Raw genomic sequence first — 13,333 nt, 5'->3', positions numbered from 1 at the left:
TGCATGCAGAACACACACTGATGCGTCCAAAATGGGTAAGCACATATTATTGTATCTATCTGCAGATGCAGATATGTTGGATATACTTGCACACATGAGACTGGAGTGTAAGGGTACATATGAGTGTTTACAGTCCTACTTCAATGGCTTATGCATGCTTCTGTTGAAGTCAATAGCAAAACTCCCATTGACTTGAATGGGAGCAAAATTGGGTACTAATTTACGTAACTTCCCCCTTGTTGTGTAATGCACTGTCAGTTTTGATAACTATTTTGAAATCTTTCATTTATTTTATTTTAATTGAGCTAACCTTTAGAATGTGCTGATCTCTACAGTGGTTAGTCTCCCAGTAATTTCAGAAATTCTTTGAAGGGGGGAGGTACAAGGCTAATAAAATAAGGAAACCCATCTCAGATTAATTTCTTGTGCATTTTTAGATTATGGTTATCAAGAGATGACAAGTTGGCATGGCAACATTTCAAGCTTAACTGCTAATAAGCGCTCTTAAAATAAATTGGTGTCATATGTGAGTTTCTTGCCATTAGCATACTCTACCACCTGAAGAGAAGCAACACATATATCATTTGCAAAACATGCATACAATTAGACCCTCGTTCTTATTTTTGAATGAAGTGTTAAACTAAGACATCATGCATGTTTCCTGGCATTTATGACCAGTCTCCCACTATGAAATATAAATGTTGATAATGAACTTGTCCATTTTTTAGTGTCTCAGGCCTTAAGCCATTCACTCCACGTAAAAAATGATTGTGCTATGTTTCTTTTGTGGCACATGCCACGTTCACCTCTCTTAAACTGCACACCTCCTAATATCAGAATTGTCTTCCAGTATTATAAAAGACTATTCACCCATTAAACTAGTAGATGGGTGGATTCATTCTGTGTGTCACAAGATTTGGAATTGAAATCTCATCTTTAACGCAAATGATGATGATAAAGCAGCAAAGCTATGAATGTGAGCTTGTGGGTTGTGATTAGACCAGGCAGGGAGCATAAAGATTAATTTCCAGTTTCCTTGTGGTGAGCAGAAAAAAGCAGTGTCTAGTTATTATAGAATCTGTTCAGTTTGAAATGCGTTCACTAAGCAAACTTTGTGCAGGACAAAGGAACTATTTTTGCCTCTCTTTCTAGTAGGCTGACCTGCTAAATTCAAACAGGATAAAATGGAACAGCTACTGATTATCTGTATTTGACAAGGTGCTGCTTTTCTTGTGTATGGTAAACTGCTTCTCAAAATGTAAAACTGGGCACTTTGGTTGGCTTGATTTATATGCACAATATTTTTCTGACCAAATTAATTGCAATTAATGTTAAGATGCTGCTACCAAGTCCTCCTATGTAAATATACCCCTTTGCTCTCACTTTGAACAAAATACACAGATTGACACTGGACATTTTTACATATAAAATATGGTTTATTTCTTAATTCACTTATTACCATACACTCTACTGTGCAGAGCATTACAAGATGTTAAAAATATATCTCATGACATATTTCTAATCAACCAATGGTCCTTATATCATCTTGGAAAATTGAATTCTGTTATTTGCACCAACACAGTTGACAGATGCTGGAAGTATAGTGATTGAATCACTGAATGATAATTATGTTAAATGTATGCTAATACAATTGGCTAAGAAATATTTTATGCACACAATATAATTCTCAAAATAACCCTCCTATTCAGGCAGCATTGATATTTGTCTGTGGCCTTTAAAAAGTGGAAATTCTCATCTATATTTCATAAATCTACCTGTCTTTCTAGTATGTAGGTGAAGGATTTTAGTATTTTGAATTTGCATTGGTGGGAAAAACAAGTGCATGTTGGCTTTTGCAGCTAATCCTTTGGAAATCCTTTAGTGCCTTAAGGAGCCAGAGGGGGAAGAGACTTTGGGATTACGGTATAGTAACTTGTGCAGACCTCTTTCCTGCTTCAGCAGAATTCCTTTAAGACATATTGTGCCTTGGACTCCAAACATATTTGCATTAGAAATCAGTAGCCATTATATTATGGGCAGGAATTTTTGCCCCTTTACATATCCTAGGTTATAAAATCTATTGCTGTTTCCAAAGTAGGATACAAAACTAAAACATCAAATTCAAATTCTACCATTGGAATCCATGGTATCAGTCATTATCAGCAAACTAGGAATGTTAAAGTTGGAGTTAAACCAACAAAGAAAGTTCAGCTTAACTCTGATGTGCTGCATAAATCCTGGTTCCATTGAAGTCCATGGTAAAACTCCCATTGATTTCAATGGGGCCAAGATTTCACCCTATCTTTTACTTGTGCAGCACATATGATATATAAATATCATACACTCATCATCACTGCCTATGCACAGCAGGGACAACATGGTCAAAGGAGAAGGGAGCTAAGGAGGTATAGAGGCTTGACTTGATTTAGAGTTGTTTCTGTCTGTGGTGTAAATCTGTGCTCATCATTGTTTTACTATGTCACATGGATTCTTGCTATGTTAATATGATATGTAAATGTAAAATGCAATGAAAGGGGTAACTGTACACGTGCAGCAGCTGATTTCCAAATATAAATATGTCAGCATCTGAACTGTTTAGATTTGTTTTTCTATGTTGAGAGAGAGATTAATCTATATTAGGTGAAATTCACTCCTCTGCAGAGAGCCTACACAAGGCCCCAGATGTCACTAATTTAGAGTTTTAAATGGATCTTAAGTGGTCTTATGTGGGGTGAATTTCACTTATTATGAATGAAGGGTTTGGCAATGATGGATATAGACATGAAAAAAATAAAGCCCTCCAACATTGTCATCTTCTGTTCTGCTTCCTGTGACTAAAAAAGGGGGTTGGAAAATGTGTAAATAATATCACTTCTTGGCTTACACTGTAAATGCCAAGATTCAGCGTGGCATAGATTTTTGTAGCTTGTTTATAAATAAGGCTTTTGGCTTTGTTTTGAACGCATGAAGCCCGTGTAAATTAAAGTAAGGAGTAAAGACTTATAAGTATTTGTTTGAATTGAAAAGGATGGATATTTTCTCACTTCTTGGGACCAAATTTAAATTGAGAGCCTTGGATGCACAAAATATGAATGAGGTCTTATCAGCTTTTCATCTATACAACAGTGTGATGTTAGCTCGGAGTCATGAAAAGCTCATCGTAAGGGACACAAATTAGAATCAGTTTGATAAAGTGCCAAAGCATGCACAAAAAACGTGGGCTTCATAGTTTGATATAGATTACCCAAAAGTTACAGCTCGATCCTTTTTTAAATTGTTGTAAATAAATGCAGAAAGTTTGACACCCCTACCAGTGGGGATTAAAACGGAACAGCTAATTGTGTTCACCTGAGTGACATAAAAGATGCTTTTATCATTTTGATGTGTTACACTGAAGCTATCTTGTTTACATTTTTCAGCAATGAATTTCACTTTAGGACATTTCCTTCATGTAATTAAATGTACATATATGTTAATTTCAAAGTAACTAGAGAGGAGACGGACAGAATTGTAATGCAGTCACAAAGTCTACCTTATGATTATTACAGATTTGTAACTATCACTTAAAATTGTGTACAATATGTTGACATTTTATCTTGTTATCCAGATGTATTTTTCTATGTTAGTTAAATGTATAATTTGCATAATTTTGTATATTCAAATGTATGCATATTTTAAATTAAAAACTTTCTTTAAACTGTTTAATTATTAGTTATTCGTTCCACTGTGGTGATAGAGCTTTTGAAGTATCAGTATAAATAAAACTCTAAAAAATGCTGTTGATTTTGGCGGGGAATTATATGGCTATATGAAAAGTTAAAAGCCTGGTGCTGCACACTAGGGAACTAAGATCCCAATCCTGCAGTGCATAATATCCATATGCTTAATTTGATGTATGGTGAGTTATAAAGTTAAGCACAAGTGTAAGTGTTAGCAGGATAAGACTACTGACTTGACAAAAAGCAAAACATGAAAGTAAGTCTTTGAAGGGCTTGGGGATCTAATTATAGGACATTTGTTGGATTCAAAATAACACCATAGACCCAATTCTGTGTTGTGGTCAATTCCCCCTGCAGCACTGAACAAGAACAGTCCCATAAGATTTAAATATCTGAACTCTAAACATGATTTCCAAGTCCCTGAGAGAGGAAGCCAGCACTAGGCCTTTAGACCCTGAAAATCCCATTTAAGATCATGAATTTTGCCTTCATTGCTGAAGGGTATTAAGATTAAAATTGAGGATCTCCTGACGTATGTTTTGCCAACAGTCAGGCTTTTTATAAGATAAAAATTGTTTTTAAATTACGCAAACCTGCTTATGTGTTACTTCAATTGCCTATCCTCAGGTATCTAGCCTGCTTTGAATGGAACATATGTCATTGGTATTAATGATAGATACACATATAGATAGGAGATCCATTACTAGAAACATAGTGTGCATGTTCCCTTAAATTCTGCCTCATTTTTCCAAAATGTCTTGAGACAAGATTAGAAACAACATCAATAAGAGAATTTTGCCAAGGTGGTATATTTAAACAACCTGACATCAGACCACACACTTTTCTAGATAAACCCCACAAACCGAGGGGGCAACTGAGAATCAGATTGTGACTCAGAGTAAGGTCTGTTCCTGTGCAAACTTTGTGACAAAGCTGCAATTTAGACAGGACAGGACTGTAGGCATGTAAATATCTGAGCTTTTAGAACACACTTATTAATACAATAAAATGTCAATTACTTTATTGAAGGACTTATTCATTACTTTAATGAAGGACTTTAATTTCAAAGCAATGAACAACGTTGACAATATTATGTGTCCTGGATTTTTTTCTCTGAGTATAAACATTATTTCCTATTTTAAAGCTATAAGCCAAGTAAAGCACAAATTGGTTTAGTGTCATATTTTATAATGGTGCAATAGTACATTAATTATTACTTTGGACCAGAGAAAACTCCTGGTTCACGCTCACCTGAAAATGTTAGGAGATTTGTCAAAAAGTTTGTATTGTTTACCTCCATAAAAGTGAACAATCTTTACCATACAGGTCACAAATACAAATGAGGACATCCCTGGTGACTTTAGATGATTTTGGCAAAAGATAATGTTCATCCTTGAGTCGATTAGAAAAATATGCACATCTCTGCTTCCTGATTGGCCAGTCAAAGGTAAATAATTTTTTCTGGAGGTCTAATTTCCTCTCCTGACTAGCATATTAATTGGAAAGGAAAATTAATTACACCTTTACACTTTACTGGAGAACTTTCCTGTTATTTTTGAAGAAGACATTCAGAATGTATGTAATATTACACACACTGACCTCATGTTTCACTGAATATGAAGATTTATTATCCCTGGGAGTAAAATACTAATTTTTTTCACCTAAGCCCTGATGCTACCCTCAACAAAAATCAATTTCTGCCCATTATACAAGAGAAGGATTTCAGTAAGTCACAGCCTAGAAATAATTTTAATTATTTCCTCACAAACCCATGAAATCCTTACAGGATGTATATTTTATAGCATGGGGCATTAATAGATGATGCAACTCCTATTAAAGCCAGCTCTGAAAAGATAGGAGTATGTGTGTCTAACTATCTCACTCCTTCCCCCTGTGATTGTCACAGTCAGTCAACCAACCATCAAGTCACTATCAGTAGTTAACATTCCAGCCCCAGTTATACAAACAATCTACCCAATTTCCCAGTGTTACTGATAAGTCCAAGAGGGCAAAAATCAGTGTGCTCAGGAGAGAAATTCCTTTGAAATGTTATATCTGGAATTGGTATGTTATATCACTACTTCATATACATTTTCAATCTGTGGAAATGTATGTATGAGAAAGTTAGTCTCCTGAATTAACTTCCTTCCCAGACTCCTAGGGGACTTCTACCATTGACTTCAGTGGGGTGGGGGCATTGTTTCACCCCTACTCTTCCACTTCTCCTGTGGCCTGTCGAACGTTTGATCTTCAATTGCTTTCAGTTTGTGGCCCACCAGAAATGGCTGTAAGGGCCTTAGACAATTAAAGGGTGAGTGTATTGTGGTGGTTGTATAATAGCAAACATCTCTATTGTTTCCTTGTATACCAACAATCCATAGTTTTTCTGATTGATTTAAATGCTTCAGCTTCACTTAGCCTATTAATCAATCTCAGCAGCATTTTGCTCAAGTGTATTATTGCAGAGCATAGAGAATATCCCTTAGGCAACTGCTGCGGTACAAAGGGCATTTCCAAGGTTTATGAAAACAGTTTTAACTGTCAGAAAAATATCATTGTTTTAAGTTACTTGCCTTAAACCACATGGAATTCAAATCTACCTACGGATGTAAAAGCTAGACTTTCTGAACCAATCTACATAAAGCAATGACAGTCGCTCAGCGTGCCCTGCTTTACAAAAATGACCCCTAATTTGTTTTGGAAATCCGGGTCACAATTCACTCTTTGTTGACTACAAGGGCAGTTAAAAAATCGTTATCGGAATAAACGATTAGTCCTGATTTAAATATAATGACCCAATTCATCCTTGGTATAAGAAGGCGCAACTCCATTCAAATATTTTATATAAGTTTTAAAATATGTCTATGTGTGTGTGTGTGTCTACGTGTACCTGTTTGCAAGCCCAGTGTTGTATTTTCTGTTGTTTTCTTTCACTCAGACTTCTGTATGGCTCGTTTAGGGAGAGTACTTTACTGCAGTGCGATTCTACCCAAAGTCGATTTCTCTACCAACTGGGCTGTCAGCCTTTGCGTGCGCAGGCCTGGGGCTAGCGGCAGGGCGGGTCATTCCGGTGCTGAAGGGACAGCTCCCAGCCAGGCGCTCTCCCGGCTCTGGCTACAGACAGCGGGAAGCCGGGGGCAGCGGTCGTGCATTATTCTGCTCCTAACGCTCCAGTCTTTTGTCCGCTCCGCTCCCCTCCCCGCCCACTTCCCCGGGGCAGTTTTGCAGGCGCAGACTCCTGGCGCGGCGTCCCGGCCGCTCCCTGCAGAGGCCTGCTGGCGGGGAGGATTTGCAGTGCAGCTCGCACCCGCGCCGGGCGCTTTTACTTCCGTGTCAGAGGCAGGCAGCGGCGGCGGGGCGGTTACCTCCCCGGCACGCTTCGGCCTCACCCACCGCCGCCCTCCGGGCTGAGGCTAGACTGGAGATCGAGGGGCGGCCGGGCTCACGGATATCGCCCCCCCCCCACCCCTCCTTTTGCAGCTGCTGCTGCAGGCACCAGAGAGAAGCAGGGAAGCGGCCGTAAGGAGCAGCGGATTTTCCCCTTCCTGCTCAGGAACCAGGAGCTGTGCGTGGGTTCCCCCCCGCTCTGCACCTATTGCCACAGAAGGCCAGTCTGCGCTGCCGCCCCTGACCAACTTCTGCGGTGGGGGGAGGGAGCAGCAGCCAGCCCAAAGTTGCTACATAGACCGAGGCTTCCCGGCGAGATCTGGCACCAAGTCCAGATCCTTTGAAAGAAGAAGGAGCCAGCAGGTGCTTTGCGGTGTGGACGTGCCCATTGCGCAAACCCCCCCCCCCCCCCCATCCAGCTGGGAAGCCCTCGCCTCTCCAAGTGCGCCAGCACGGCGGTATCTTCCCCCGGAGACGGCGGGTAATGCGAGTGGGTGGGTCGGTGGACGCAACTCCATTCCCAGCGCTTCGCTGCGAGCCAGGCAGCCGCAGGGGATCCGCAATCTTTGCTGCGGGGCAGGAGGAGTCGCCAGGAAGGGCCCGCTTTGCCCAGGGTGGGGGTGTGAGGACACCCTCCCTCCGGATCGCTCTTTCTACCGGCGGGCTAGTGCGGTGCTTTTCCTATTCGCCCAGGGCTTTCCAGTCGCCTAGCGCTGCCATCCTCTCCCCCGTTCCCTTTGTACTTTAGTTCACGTGCTGCCTACTAACTCACCGGGCTGGTTTGAAACCCCCCGTGAGATTTCTCTTCGCGGGTGCGGGGCTTGCGTCTCCCGGATCCCACCAGCCAACCTCAGCTCTGCCACTGCGCTGCTGCATCCCTTCACGCGTGTTTATGGTCGCCAGCCGCCGATCCCGGTAGTGGCAAGTGCAGAGGCGCTGGGGGGAGGGAGAGAGCCGGGCAGAGAGCGAGCATGGCCGAGAGAAAGAGGAACTGGAACAAGGAAGATGACCTGCCCGTGTATCTGGCCAGGCCGGGCACCACGGCTCAGACCCCTCGCCAGAAATACGGGGGCATGTTCGCCTCGGTGGAGGGGGCCTACGAGAACAAAACCATCGACTTCGATGCCTACAGCGTGGGGAAGAAGGGCTCCCGGACCCCGCGCAGCGGCAGCAGACACGACATGCTGCTGGATGCCGGGGACAGTTACAGTGAGACCGCCAGCGATGTCAGCGAGGTCTCCGGCTCCGTGGTCAGCTCCCCCGGGGACCGGGACGACAAGACCCCGGGCATCGAGATCAGATACCCGGCGGGGAAAGAGCTGCTGCAGGGCCAGGACAATGGGAAGGTAAGGGGACAGGGGGTGGCAGGGTCTCGGGACCGAGCGCCGGCAGGGGGAGAGAACCCATTCATGGCTACAGCGCTCAGGAGCCCTAGGCATCAGGAGCGTCGCAACTGCAACAGCGAAGGGTGCTGGCTTCCCAAGCGATGCAGCACAAGCCCTGCCGCAGAGCTTTACTGCGGCTTGCCGGTAGGTCCAGGGCTATTGCGGGGATCACGCGTTTGAGCATAACTGCCATGTATCCCAGCTTAGGCTTGGCGCTGCAGGTCCCCTGTGTGCGGAATAAATACACCGGGACGCTGTGACTGCAGCCCGAGTAGGGCTCAGGCATAGCGCATCTTCCGAAGCCTGGGACGTCACTCCTTCAGCTTCTTTTTAAAAATCTAACTAATCAAAACAAAAAAAATCAAAGGTCGTGGCAGTTTGTCCTGAGGGGCCTCTCCTAACCTGGGAGCCGTCAGTTTCACTTTTCCTATCGCTGCAAAAGCCCTGATGAGTCAATCGCACCCACCCACCTCTACATACACCAACTCCACCTCTCTCCCCGTCCTGTCTGTCTTGTGAGATTTGTTCGGTTAATGCTGATCTCAAGCCACCTGGGTCCTCCCGGGGTTTCATTGTATCCTTAGCAGATTGTTTATAGCTGAAAGCAAACAGAATGGGGTCCCAAAGCTCAGGCATTTTCTTTAAAACGACGATAATTGTCTAATCTCTGGTCTGCGGAGCTAAACACTGGATAATGGCCTGATTCCTGACTTGGTTGACCTCTGTTTCCGTGGCGGTAAGCGATTTTCAATCCCCCTCCCCCCCATTGGAGCAGGACAAAGACTATACCAAGATAAATTAGGAAATTAGAAATGCAGCTGGGTTCTCTAACCAGTAGCTTCTTGCAGTCTGGGCAGTCCCACGTCTGTAGCATACAAGCCTGTGGCAGAGGTCATAAATAAGAGACCTCTACATCACAACACACAGGGGACTGGCTTTCCTGGGAGATGATAGCGTTTTTCCCTCTCTAAATAAATAGACCTTTGCAGTTATTTTTTCACTTTGGTAAGTGGATCTCTGAACACATTTGCTTCCCATGCACACACACTCCAAACAAGCACAAATAAATCCCTTCCACTTTTCACTCCATTTGGCTTTTAACACACACAGCCAGAATATATGTCAATAAGATTTCTTTTATTTTTTTTTGCAACCTAGGAGCCGAAATCTTTTTTGTTTGTCTTGAGCCAGGATCTGGTACACTTTCCTGGTGTGTAGACATAGGACAGAGCATAAAGATGGTACTGGTCATTAGATGTAGTTTTGTGCCAGATGAAATATGTTACTTGAGAAACTGGAATCACTTAATACTGTATAGGGGTCTGGTTGACTGCAAAGGGCTTCCATCAGGCCCTAGGTGTAGCCAGCTGTGCTGCAGTCTTCCCTTCCCTGTCTATTTCCTATTAATTATTTCAACTTTATGTCAAAATGATAACCCTCCCTGCACAGTGAGGGTGCCTCATTGCATGTGCTTTGTACTCTTCCCTCCTGAGTTCTGCCTCCTATTTAAAATTGCACACATCAGGCAACAACATGTACTCTAAACTTGCCCAGGAATTATGTATTTATGTGATTCCAGATCAGTAATGGGTTGGCTTCTCCTGAATTGGGGGGAAAGGTTTGAAATCATCCCATAATCTATATTTAGATAATGGCGTGGGAAGAGGGGAGGAGAACCTGCAGCCATACCCATTCTGTACGCAGTCACCTCCACCCCCAGCTGGAACTTTGAGCACGGAAGCCAGCTTTCAGTGGAAAAGTGATAAAGTGTCAGGGATGTGTCCTGATTTTAAAAATGACTCGGTGCAATTTAGCGCTGGCCTGGTTCCAGAACTCATTTTATGAAAGGGCTTCCGGAAGGATTTAAACTTTTGGGTCAGTGTCTGAGCCTTTGACTTCCCTTACTCTGGTCCCCTGAGGAGCCTTCAGCAGCCAGCAAGGGAACAATGTAGGTGAAATACGGGGAAAGGAGAGGCTTCACTCAGCAATCTGCTGAGTTCTCTGCAATGAGGGAGACCCACGTGAATCCCACCTGTTCTCGCCTATCTGCGCTGCAGTGTGCTGCCCGTGGGTCTCTCGCCCGTTATCTGTGCAGACAGGGAGGGGACATTCACACGGCGAGGTAGCGGGGCTTTGTCCCAGCCCTGGTAGAAATACAGCCCGAGAAGCGGTCTGTGGGAGAGCAGGAGTTGGGGATCTGCCCGCTGCTAGGTGTGTGTGTGTGTGGCGGGGGGGACGGCGTTTTCCAGCCCCGGTATTGGAGGCCACAGATGGATTGATGGGTTGGGGAGGGGGAGAAAGGAAAGGAAACGCTTCCTGGGTTGCGCCGAGCGAATCCTGCTCAGCTTTGCAGCCGGGAGGGCGCTGCTGCAGCCGCTGCACGGAGCTCTGGCCAACTCCCTCGGGGTGGCGCGCCCCTGGGCTATTGCAACCGAAACAAGGGGGCTAGATTTGCCTTTCCCGGGAAGGAAACGCTGCCTCCCATTGAATAGCTCCCCGCCCCCCCCTTTCCCCGTATCTCTGCATTGTGCTGTTCCCGGGGTGCGTGGTGCGCGCAGGGCTCGCAGGAGGCAGCATGTCTTACCAGGGCAAGAAGAGCATCCCCCACATAACGGTAAGCGGAGCCCAGGGCCCGGGAGTGGGGTGAGGGGTTACCCGGGAACCACAGGGCGGAGAGGGGGCATTGCTGCTCTGCCAGGGCGCTGAGCAATCAGGGATCCTGGGGGGTGGGGATAGATGGTCGGTTATGGCGGCTGGTTGATTTCAGGGCGAGGGCATATTACAGCATGGCAACGAAGCAGGGTTCATACGGATCGGAATCCGGATCGAGAGCGGCTCTGCTGGAGGGAGCCCCCCCACTGAGCGGCGGGCAGGGGAAAGGGAGTGTTCCGCTCCCCTCCCCTTCTCTCCCCCCCCCCCAAGCCCTCAGCCCGCGCTGTGTGTGTGTGAGAGTGATCGCTCGGTTGGAAATAATCGCAGTGGGTTTCTGGGGGGCGGGGGTGGTGGCAGATCTGTCTTGGGGAGATCAGCGGCTTTATTGCCCCTTTTCCTCCCTTGGATCCACGCAGGGGGTGGGGGGGGGCGGAGGGGATGGCAGTAAATTAAAAGATGTCTCGGGGGCGGGGGGGGGTCGTGTGCTTGGCGCTGAAACGACAGCGGTTCTTGCTAAGGTGATAGTCTTGGGGAGAGTCAGCCACTGATGTGAAGCAGAACAAAAGAGGGAGGGGAACCGGGCAGCCAGCACAATGCCTCGGAGAGCCCCAGCGCACGTAGAGAGAGAAATTACATCTTGCATCCAGAGCAAAAAACTGATGTGGGGGAGGGGGATCGGAAGGGCCACAAGCCAAGAGTGAATTAAAAAATGTGGAGACGTAAAGAGCGCCATGATGAGAGAGAGCCAACACCTCTCGGTGCTTTTAATAGATCTCTGCGAACACTATTACCAAAGAGATCAGGAGTCAAAGAGTTAATCGCAATTCCCGGGGACCTTCAGCTGGCTATTTGCATCCATTTGCAAGATGGTTTTCCTGCAAAGGGGATCTGGGTGCTTTGATCTTGCATATTGTTTCCCTCGGAGATACAGCGATGAACAGCGGCTGAGCATAAAGACTAGACAGAGCTTCACATAAACTGTAGGAAGGAGGGTAACCTCCTTGGTGTTTTCGACCATTTTGATTCTTTCACAAGACCAACGCCCTCCACCAAAGGCCACAGAGTCTGACTCAAAAACGTCACTTACAGACACAAAAGCGCCCCCCCCCCCTACACACTTTGTTTTTGGCAGAAATGTATTTATTCGGGCCACATAGGATCCAATGGTGTGAGTTGGTTCCATGCTGCAGCATCCCATGGGAAGAGATAAAAGGCAGAAATCGAGGTGAGCTCCAACGAGGTTCCATTTCTTTGGGCTTTTATTGGGGAGCAAGCAATGCTCCGGTATCTTGGAAACTGGCCTGTTCCTAGTGCAAGATCTTAATTGATGAAGGATGGGTTGACAAGCGGGTGTGAAAACTTGTTAAACAGCTCTCACTGCAGGAACGTTGCTAGACATTATTTCAGCCAGTGTTGCAACATTTGCAAGCACTTCAGAGCTACAAGGGCTTAAATATTTCAAAAGTTATTTTTTTAAAATGCCATAAAGGGATGTGTGACTCCTTCAGTGCCCAACTGCTTACTGGTGTGTCAAATTATCGAGAGGCAGCGTAGTCTAGTAGCAAGGACATTGGACTGGAAGTCCAGAAACCGATGTTCTGTTTCTATCCATCACAAACCTTCTGTGGAACTTTGGGCAGTTCACTTTGCCTCTGTTTTCCCTCCACCCTTTTTCTGTCTAGATTGTAAACTGTTCAAGGCAGGGACTGTCTCTGCTAAGTGAGTATGTATATTGCCTAGCACAAAGGAGAGCCAATCTTGGGTGGGACTTTAAGGTGCTACTTTAATACAAATGATATGCAAATGTGTACCCAGCAACAATAGTGCACTATCCAATTTTGAGTAAAGAAAGAAACTAGAAGAACTAGTTTGGGGGGAGGCATAGCTCAGTGGTGTGAGCATTGGCCTGCTAATCCCAGGGTTGTGAATTCAATCCTTGAGGTGGCCATTTAGGGCTCTGGGGCAAAAATTGGGGATTGGTCCTACTTTGTGAGTTGGACTCACAATCAGGGGGTTGGACTAGATGACCTCTTGAGGTCTCTTCTAACCCTGATATTCTATGAACTGACTGAGATATTTGCCTCTAAATCCACAGTGTGTTATAGCTTTCACTATTTCCTATTGTCTTAGGACAACATAATCAAGAACAAGGAAAGAGAGCCCCAGATATGGCAGGTGCCCAATTCTCTC

At 45.1% G+C, this 13,333-nt stretch overlaps 1 protein-coding gene across 2 annotated transcripts in view; it reads left to right on the top strand.

Moving 5' to 3' along the window:
* The first annotated feature begins 7,060 nt into the window (after nucleotides 1-7,060).
* The window catches only part of CRMP1 (collapsin response mediator protein 1), a 68,681-nt gene continuing 62,408 nt past the window's right edge, over nucleotides 7,061-13,333 (top strand). The window contains exon 1 of one of the 2 annotated variants that reach the window (XM_084625586.1): nucleotides 7,061-8,452. In XM_084625586.1, the coding sequence (XP_084481712.1) occupies nucleotides 8,078-8,452 (375 nt within the window). In that variant the 5' untranslated portion in view covers nucleotides 7,061-8,077. Of the gene's footprint in view, nucleotides 8,453-10,832; nucleotides 11,106-13,333 lie in introns of those variants that run through there. The other variant, XM_084625587.1, reaches the window with a different exon arrangement.

This window comes from Lepidochelys olivacea (assembly GCF_965140295.1).
Source record: "Lepidochelys olivacea isolate rLepOli2 genome assembly, chromosome: 4".
NCBI classification, from domain to species: Eukaryota; Metazoa; Chordata; order Testudines; family Cheloniidae; genus Lepidochelys; species Lepidochelys olivacea.
The sequence above is the reverse complement of the archived record's forward strand: the minus strand, read 5'-3'. Positions and strand labels throughout refer to the sequence as shown.